A 10,660-nucleotide genomic window follows, 5' to 3' on the forward strand; every position below is an offset into this window, starting at 1 on the left:
AAGTATATCACTATTTTGCAGCCATTATTTATATAAATACATAAAATATCCCTTTTTTCAAGATCATTATTTGTTCCCAAAATTACAATAGTATTGCACCGTATATTCACTAAATATGCTGCATTTAAAATGTGTAGTAAATTGTAATCTTATAATCTCAGAATAAATGGTACCAAAAACTATTTTTAGAATATTAATATTATAAATTTCACCAAAACTACATTGTTTTACTGTACAAGTGATACTGTATATAACACAGTTTATAATCACAGACATTTATTTCCTTGCTAAAATATAAAGTAATCTATTTTGTAGATGAATTTCCTAGAAAACTCCCCTCTCAAAGATTTCTTGTATTATTACCTGGTAACAATACAATGCATCCCACAGTTATTTAATAAGCACACTTGAAAAAAAAATCTTACAGTGTGATTTCAAAGCTTGTGTGATACAAATCGTTGTGACAAATATAATAAAAGATACAAGTCTTTGTTTTCATCGCTACTTAAAATGTTGATGTCCTCTGAGCTCTGCTGTCTGTGTCATCGGGGCTCTCTGCCGTACGCAGTGTGTGAAAGCCTGTGAAAGACTGGAAAGCTTCAGGGTTGGATGTTTTCTTGGTTGTTGCAGTGGGTAGGTCCTTTGCTGGACTGCACAGAATTGTCAGTCTCTGTGTGAAGGAAAAGAAAGACAAGCTACAGTCAGTGTCACCACAGTAAATTGTAACAGTGGTATAATAACAAATCAGCTGAGTCGTGAATCTGTCAGAAAGGTCCACCGTTCAAACCTCAAAAAGCTCCCTGAATGCCCTGGTGCAGATACTCAGACACTTGTTACTGTGTTATGGTTTTTAGGTAGAAGCAGAATCAGGCTCAGAATTTATCGGCCAAGTATGTACACACATACAAGGAATTTTTTGCATTGCATATAAAAAGACGTACAACAACAACTGAACAATAAGTTAAATAACAATAAAAATAAGAATAATACAAAAATAGTCCAATAAAAGTGATCAATGGCCACACTGTACTGCAAAAAAACAATGAGGTAGGGCCATGAAATGAATAATAAATACTGGATAGGCCTGTGAATATTCTCATTTGTCCAGGTCATCGTTATCCCCAAAGAAATTTAAATCAAAAGCAATTGGTTATTTGTCTAGGAAGATGTTTCACCTCTCATCCAAGAGGCTTCATCAGTTCATGTACGCATCTTGCGTAAACTGTATAGTCTGATATATACTTTTGTGTGTTGTTAACAACATGTAAGCATACCTCTCTGAGTGTTCCTGGTGTAACACACACAGCGTACACCATCCACAGCGGCACCATGAGTGTTGACGAGAGAGTAAAAAATCCTCCAATTGCGTAGCCCCACCACGGGTACTCATAAGTGCTGCTGAATTTGAGTGGGGTATATTTTACCACCGAGAAGAATAATGTGAACTAAGAAAAGAAAAAAAGGAATTAAAAACAGGGTTAAAATGGTCAAAATCCTTATTTGTAGAGCATATATAGAGATTCATATTAATATAAATGAATAACTAAATTCTTACACAGGTTCTTTGACCATTTCATTGAAAGTGACACTGAACAGTCTTGTGTTGCTACTGTATATTGTAGTCCATTTAAGGTGAAGGTAAAACTGGTCTCCATCTGGTGGAGACAACTTGAGGACAGAAGCCTCTGGCAGCTGTCAGATACACTCGTCTTTTAGTAAAGCATGACCAAAGTTACTCGGCCGGCCTGTGTACGTCTCTAATACTTACAGTGCAGATAGCTGGTGTCAAGTACATCCAACAATACTTCATGAAGGGCCACGGTCGATATCCAATCATGTCCTTTATGTTATCATACTGACGATCTGCGCCTGCACAAAACAGGTGCTTTCAGTTAATACTTCAGCTGCAATGGCCTTTAAAACAAAGCAATGTGTTACTGTGGCACTCAAATCCATGCGGTGATAATGACCAAACCAGTGATTTTTCATTTGAATAATTTTTCATTCTAATCCACCGTTGATTGCCTCATGGTGTCTCAACTAGTGGTGGCATTGATTTAAAGACACTGGGCTGCACAGCATCAGTGTATAGACAATGTTTTCTGTCTAATTATAGCTTTTCCTTACCATAGACCCATCCAATACAGAGAGACTGAAGAACAGCAAAAAGTAGGAGTGTTATCCCACTGCAGGCATAGTGGTCAAACAACTGGAAGATATAAAGGCCTCCCTGCAAACAACAACAAACAGCAACAACAGCTTCAGTCACTGTAATTTGCATTATCTACATACTGCATTTGTCTGATATTGTGTTTGTGGTAACACTTTATTTATTATCTCTTTAACGCATTATAACCATACTTATAATGAGTTATAATGCAGTAATAGAACTGTATAACTATAGTTATAAACACTCATAAATGATCATAATGCTTTATAACAATAATCATAACACACTGTAAAGCATTTAATCGTGACTTACAGTATAAGATCAGGTATTATAATACATTATAACTGTTAGTAACTCGCTGACAATGCCCACATCGATAATGCATTATAAATATAGTTATGTGTTATAATTGGCTTATAAACGTGTATAACTATCATTATAAACACTCATAAATTATCGTAAGGCTTTATAACAATAAGCATAACACATTATAGAGCATTTTATAAAGGCTTATAAGTTTTCTAATAGAGTTATAATGCTCTATAATGTGTTATGCTTATTGTTATAAAGCATTGTGATAATTTATGAGTGTTTATAATGATAGTTATACATGTTTATAAGCCAATTATAACACATTATAACTATATTTATAATTCATTATCGATGTGGGCATTGTCAGTGAGTTACTAACAATTATAACGTATTATAATACCTGACCTTATAAGTCATGATAAAATGCTTTATAGTGTGTTATGATTATTGTTATAGAACATTATGATCATTTATGAGTGTTATAACAGTAACAGTAACTATAACTGTTATCTTAAAGTATATTTTTGGGGCTTTTATTGCCTTTAATTGATGGTGCAGTCGAGAGAGAGACAGGAAATGGGGAGGCAGAGAGTGGGGGAATGACACGCAGGAAAGGGCCGTCCGACGCGGGACTCGCCTGCACCGAGGACTGAGCCTCAACATGGGGTGGCAGCTCTACCCAGTGAGCTAAACGCCGCCCCAACTATAACTGTTATAATAGTGCTATAACTGCATTATAACTCATTATAAGGAAAACACTCACAGAACAAGTATTATAATAAGAGAACAGAGAGAAAATATAAAAACAGTAAACCTTATTGGAACAAGGAGTTACAGGACTTATGGTACGCTATCAAGAGTCAAGCAGGGAGATGCACTGTCTCCTACTTTATTTGCTGTGTACAGTAACGATCTAGCCAAGCAAATCAAACATCTGCATTGTGGAGTAAAATGTGGAGGAGAGGAAGTTAGTATTTTATTATATGCGGATGATATTATTTTGATGGCGGAAACAGAGGTTGATTTACAAAGAATGTGCAAGCGATTGGTGTAAAAAGTGGAGACTCCTGATAAATGAAAAGAAAACAGAAATTATGCATTTTAAAAAACCCTGTTAAGCAAACAAGTGATTTCCAATTTCAGTTTGGAGAGTCAAAGTTGAATTATTCAAGAGGCTACAAATATTTGGGTCTCTATTTGGATGAACACATGACTTTCATGAAGGGATCATCGCTATTGGCTGAGTCAGCAAATCGGGTACTAGGGGGTGTTATAGCCATACCGTGTTGGTTTATTCTGAAGGTATGGACTGACAAAAACTGATTTTTTTTTGTGAAAATGTTCTTTGATACATGTTTTTGCTTTAGTTCCTCTCTCCAATGGATTTACTAGTCTTTAATTGTGTGGGTAAAGGTATAAAGCCCAAATGCCTTAATTGATTACACTGACTAAGATTTTAGATTTCATTATCATAAACCAACCACTCACCTCTGTGACCATCACAAGGCCGATGAGGAAACTTGCCGCGCTGATGGCAAGAAGCAGGAGTTTACGCCGACAGTTGCTTTGAAAGAATGAGGGGTACATGTCGGAGATGGTTGTGACCAAGGACTCTTGATAAACAAACTGTGGGACCGAAATAGATTTTATGTTATTACAAAAGAATTCTGTCACAGTTACATTCCAAACGGGGTGAATATAATATGATACCTCGCTGTCTAATCCAAGGAAGACGATCATGATGAAGAAGGAAACAGCCCAGAGCTGAGGAAGCGGCATCATCGCCACAGCTCGAGGGTAGGCAATAAACGCCAAACCTGGACCTGTGAGGGCGCACCGAGGAAATGATCATATTCATCAACATTTCAGACAGCAACAGTACCCTGGGTTTTTTGTTAATCATTTTAAAAACCCATACCTGTTTCAGCCACCATCGATATATCCACACCTTGTTCCTTTGCCATAAAACCGAGCACGGAAAAGATGGCAAAGCCAGCTACAAAGCTGGTGAAACTGTTCAGCAAGCACAGGTAGATACAGTCTCTATGGGTGGGATTGAAGAAATGATTAACTTCATAACTAGTGTAGACAGTAGGAAGGAAGAAATATTGTGCGTGAATACATAATACTGCAAACCTGTAACAGTTGTTGTTGTACTTGTTGTAACTTCCTAATGATGTCAGAACACCAGTACAAACTCCATAGGAGTAGAAGATTTGGCTGCCAGCATCCATCCATACCTGAGGGGGGATTCAGTGTAGGCTTGTAAAGATTGTCAGAGCACAAACACTTAAGGACTTTAAATTAGAATATTATTTATCACAACCTTTAAAGGGATATTCCAACATTTTGGCACATTCACCACATTGCCCTATAGTCTTAGGAGTAGGTTCGTTACCTTTAATTGTCTGTGCAAACTGTTTTTAGATCGGCGGGGCAGAGACGCGAGCAGCTCAGCTAACGCAACAGAGGCCCATGGTATTTCTACATTTCCCTCATCAAACTAAATACACAGTCCAACAACTCCAAAATGCTCTCGTGGACAAGTTGTGAACTGCACATTCACCACGCTATGAGATAATAACATATAATTATGTAACATTACAACATATGAAGTAAATACTCTGAACTACTTCAGCTTTTTAAGTCACTCTGCCGTGCAGCCGTGTCTAGAATGTAGTTCCGGCTACGCATTTGCCTCGAAAACAACTCTGTCTCATAATGTTACATTATTATTTCATAGCGTGGTGAATGTGCAGGTCACAACTTGTCCACTAGAGTGTTTTGGAGTTGTTGGATTGTGTATTTAGTTTGATGAGGCAAACATGGAAATACCATGCGCCTCCGTTGCGTTAGCTGAGCTGCTCGCGTCTCTGCCCCACCGATCTAAAAACAGCTTGCACCGACAATTAAAAGTAATCAACCTACTCCTAAAACTATAGGGATTTTGGCAATAGGCAAATTTCTAAAAATGAAATATGAAATATCCCTTTAACCACCACTATTTTACAGACGGATGGAGATAATGTAGAGCAGCGACTGGATCAATGAGAGCAATACCGCTGGATCAGTGAGGCGTGATGGATCTGGGTAGAGATAGAACAGGATCCCCTCCTTGGCCCCTGGTAATGTAAGACCACGAACCAGCAGCACCACCAGCATCACATATGGAAACGTGGCAGTGAAGTACACAACCTAGGACACAACCAAACGTCAGTGTTCGTGGTACAAAAAATAATTTAAGAATGACAATCAAAAGAAATCAGATAGCTGTGTTAGTACTGTAAGTTGTACCTTTCCTGTGGACTTCACACCATTCCAGACACAGAAGTAACACAACGTCCAGGCAAGAAGGAGACAAAGGGCCAAGTCCCAACGAACATTCCCAATGTTCTCAATGCCGCTGGACAAGCCCAAGATTCTCCGCCTGTAACACAGTTTAATTAGGAACATACTAAAAAGAAATGGGGGGAAAACTATTCTTTAGAATATTATTAATGAAAAATTAATCCATGCTACTTACTCCCAAAATTCAACAACTGAAGATGTACTATTTCCATACAGGAGAAGAGGGGATGTTTGATTGTGACCATACACAAAACAGCCATCTAACATGGGAGAACCAGAGAGGGGGAGAGGTCAGAAAAGTAAACCTACTGCTCAGGTGTAAGCGTCATACATGGAAGTGTGTACCTACCTGTGTTCCAGCTGTTGTGACAGCTTGCCCATGGAAGCTCGGGCTTGAAGGATGAGAAAAGGTAGAGAAATGTCCAAGCCAGTATGATGATGTAATACACCCCTGTGTACAAAACAACCACCTGGCTGCCATAACCCAAACCTGTTAACAGATGGTGATGTCACATTGTAATCATAAGAAGACACCTGATTAACACTGACTTTCAATTATGCTAAGTCAACCGTTAATGATTATGCACTAAAACTTAGTTGGTGAATTAAATGATTAGAACATTTCTAAACAAGGGGCAGCTGGTGATAATATTGAATAATAACACATACTTAAAAGTTATATTATATTATATTTTTACCTTCAAAGAGAGGGCAGATTTTTCTCCAACATGTTATTCCACCCTGGCTTGTGTATTGGCCCAGAGACGTCTCCAGGAAGAAGAGTGGGATGCCGCAGGTAAACAAGAATAAAACATAAGGAATGAAGAAAGCTCCTTAAAAATAGAAATGAAATATATGGTATAAATTTGTGCACACAACGTTTTGAAAATATGAATGCAGTAAGGCAGCAGACGTTTCAGTTAATTTTTAGTTGTGAAATTTGTCTTTAGCAAAAAGCATATTGACTATAACACAATACTGACACTGCTGTCATTTAGAAAATGTTGCCTGACAGGTTAATTATTATTTGAACAAATCTTTATCCCCGGAAAGGGGAGCCTGCAGCACAATCTTGTTTGAACATGATGTTCACCTGGCCACAACAGCATACTGTAAAAACATACCTCCTCCATTTTTGTAACAAAGGTATGGAAACCTCCAAACGTTTCCCAGACCAACGATATGTCCAGCCACTGCCAGGATGAACTCCACCTTATTGGCCCACTGGCCCCTCTCCTCAGGTTTGGGTTGGGTTTGGCCTGGTGTGGTTGGGAGGATCATCAGATTCATTTTCATCTGTGAGTTTTGTTTTTGATCCATTTGAACCTTTAGTAAGAATGAAAACAGTGTAAGTTACAACAAGATATATAACGTGTTTGTTAGGCATTAACCACTGCACATAGAAATACATGGTGGTGCTGCTGGTAATGTCATCAGCTTTCCAGTATTAGCTAAGTCATCAATCAAAATACTGGACAAACTCAACATTTTGACTAGTGTTGAAAAGTCAGTGCATCACGTGAGAAATTACAGTTCATGAGCAAGATGAAAGCATAATTACAAAATGTAACCAAAGACATCAGCATTCATCATCAGGAAACTGTGAATTCAGCTGCTACTAATAATAATGTTTAAAAAATGGATCTTGATGTGTTAAGACTACATTTTTTAAAACGGATTCTCTGTGCACCACTGTACTGTGTACAAGGTGCTGACATAAGTTTAGCTGTATTCATTCCCAGTGTGGTTCTGACTACAGGAGCCTATCTCAGTCTTGCCTGGCCCGGGGACACAGGTGAATATTATCAGAAGTAAAATACTTTAATGTCTGAGTGAATAAAGACAGTGTGGCGTATAAAGGAGACAAATCAAGGACATTTACTGGTTCATATGCCTGATAAATCATTTCTCAAATTTCTAAGAAATAAAGAAATTGACCCCGTTCAAATAACCAACCACCAAGAAAAACAAATACTACATTCAGTTAGACATTAGACAAATGTGAAAGATGCAGACTTTACCTTGACCTGTTGAAGTGTTTCCTCCTCTAAAACTGTTTTCTGAATGGCATCAGCCCTGATATAAGAATAAGCTGAGCTGGTTTCTGTGAGGAGTGGCCACTGAAACTAACACAGCCAGGCTTTTCTTTAGAACCAGTAGAAACCGATCAAACAAGGCACTCACACACACAGGCACCTACAGGTTGGTGTCAATTGACCCCATCTTACAAGTCTTTCAAGGGAAAGGTGACACCAAGGCAAACCAATCGGTGACCAAGTTGTTTAAATACCAAGTAATACAATTGTGCATCTAGGAGCCTGATAGGAGGGTGTCAGTCTTAAAATGAGGCGTGGTCAAAACCTGATGGCAACTGAACGATGCAGCCCGACACTCTGATTCTTTCGGTTCTAATTCTTATAGTGTCTGCCTCCCCCTCTAGCTTTCTGCATGTTGCACACACTCTGCCAGTTATTTCATTGTGTAAATACGTATATTACCTTAAATCTGTCCCCATCAACTTTGGCTATAGTTACCACATCCGATAATTACCCAGTCTGACTATTTTAGGTGGAATAACTTTTTAACTTTTTTTTTAACTTTTCTTTTATTATGATTGAGCAATTAAAAATACAAACCCTCAAAGAGGATAATAATAATAACAATAATAAAGTTAAGAAAGTGCAAAAAAATATAACATGAGAATCAAAAACAAAAGCAAAACAACCCCAAATAGTAGCAGATGGGATAAGGTGCGAAAGATACATTTTATCAGGCATTTATATTTAACATAAAACGGAGCAGCGACATATTGAAATAAAAATAAGTTATAATTTAGAATAGCAGAAGACGTGCTGGAATAACCCTTTTAAACTGCACTGCATTATACAGTAGTGAAGCGGGACCCCTCCAGGCCAGGTCCTGGAACTGCAGGAACAGAGCCTACCTGCAGGTGGGGCTCGAGGTGCACTGATAACAGTACACATATTACTGTAACCTGATGCTGGTGAATTGATCAGTCAATTGACTTTTCAATTGATTACTGAATTTGTCACAAAGAGGATCTAACTGTGTGTGCGTTATAACAGCTGATATGCTCCGCCAAGATGCCAGAGCGCCTGGTTTTATAGTAGTGGTGGGTTTATTTCACGTCCCGCCCCTCAACGCACCACTAACAGACTATAGACTGTTATAACAGAGGCCAGAGTCTGTTTTGTGTGTCTGCTAAGATAAAGCAGATAAAGACAGTAGAGGGGGTCTGCCTTTATCAGGGGGGCTACAGGCTTCCATCTGTGCTGTACAGTTTTCCATGTCAGTTCTCTTTTTGAGCTGAATTGCCTCAAGGCTGTGTGTGTAGTGGTGTTTTTTGTGTTCTCCATTGTGCTCAATAGCCCTAATTTCAAAAGTCATTCTCTACAGGTAGAATTTTAAGAGCTTTTGAACTCTACCTGGTTTTCCCATCTCTTCCCATCCACATCACACTGCAGAACAAGAGGAGCAAAAACATCTGATCAGAGGATACAGCATTTCACATTCTCATTGTTAAAGGCAGAAAGGAGCCTGTCTTTCTGATCCAGTGCATCTTCCATTTATAGCCCACACAATAAGAAGGGTAGGAGAGACCAGGGGTCACTTGTAACATTTTCAATTTCTCCAATCAGTACCAAATTAAAGAAAACAACAACAACAAAACAGCTAATTCACTGTATTTAGGCAGAATGTTGTCCTTATTCTACATGTGAAAAATTATGCATTCTGTGTCAGACTGAAGGCTTAGAGGGAAAAAGACATTTTAGGATAAGTTTAGTTCGTAGTATAATATCACTGCCCACTTTATAGTTAAACTTATCAGTATTATGACATGTTTGTGAGTTTATTTAGATCCATACTAAATGTCAGCACTAATGTTTTAGCTGTAAATGACTCTAGTTCATGGGGAATTAAATCTGGGTTAGTTGTAACCACATGGCACATGGACACACACACACACACACATATATGCAATGTTAAATTGTTGCAGTTTGTGAACATCTGCACGTTTTATTCAGTTGAATGGTGAGGTTCAAATATCTTATCTGCTATGACTGCCAGTAACAACTACAGTAGAGCACTGGAAAAGAGAGTAACAACACCCATTGGTCCAATAGAAGCGCCTCCTGATGGCGGAATATGGGTATTGCAAAAGCGCCCAAGAACTGACATCTCTGCATTCTTGGTGAATGAGTAAGTGTGACCATGTTCAATGATTTAAGGACATTTATAGATCACCCACGTTAATAGCATCATCGTGGATCCTTTACAGATGAATATTAACACATAGGCGAGTAAAAAAACAAAAAAAAAAAAACAATTGTCTACACGTTTCAATCTACATTTTATAATAAACAAATTATAAGTGTAATTTGATATGACCAAGACACCTAAAAACAAAAACACGGCCGTTTTCATCAATTTACAAGCAAGTGGGCAACACATACAGTACATTGGAGTGAATGGGTTTTCTGGGCGCTTTTGCAATACCCATATCCTGCCACTCGGGGCGCAAAACCCTTACCACGGGAGTCAATGGTGGTGTCGTTACTCTCTTTTCCAGGGCTCTAGTAACAACATACTGGGCTCAGACCTATGGCTCAGACAGACAGATTTGTGTTATTATTGTTGCCTCAATTGACTTACCTACTTAAATTAAGGTTAAATAAACAGCAGCAATTACTATAGGAAGCTTCAATATCAAGTCTTTGTCAGGAGTGAATTATAAAAGTCACTCCTTATGTTTGAAACTAAAATATAGATAATAATAACAATAATAATATTATTATTATTATCATTATA

At 38.1% G+C, this 10,660-nt stretch overlaps 1 protein-coding gene across 1 annotated transcript; it reads right to left on the minus strand.

Annotated features, from left to right (window-relative positions):
• Positions 1-505: 505 nt before the first annotated feature.
• Positions 506-7,120, minus strand: LOC310986328 (sodium- and chloride-dependent GABA transporter 2-like; the record flags this gene model as incomplete). The annotated part of the gene is made up of 14 exons (XM_083972175.1): positions 506-670; positions 1,275-1,445; positions 1,769-1,869; positions 2,128-2,230; positions 3,971-4,108; positions 4,193-4,305; positions 4,401-4,525; positions 4,619-4,722; positions 5,543-5,677; positions 5,777-5,909; positions 6,006-6,090; positions 6,180-6,320; positions 6,529-6,663; positions 6,955-7,120. 14 exons carry the CDS (start codon positions 7,118-7,120, stop codon positions 506-508), a joined length of 1,815 nt encoding a protein of 604 aa, XP_083828301.1.
• Positions 7,121-10,660: the final 3,540 nt, after the last annotated feature.

Source organism: Trachurus trachurus (assembly GCF_905171665.1).
Source record: "Trachurus trachurus genome assembly, chromosome: 5".
Lineage (NCBI taxonomy): Eukaryota > Metazoa > Chordata > Actinopteri > Carangiformes > Carangidae > Trachurus > Trachurus trachurus.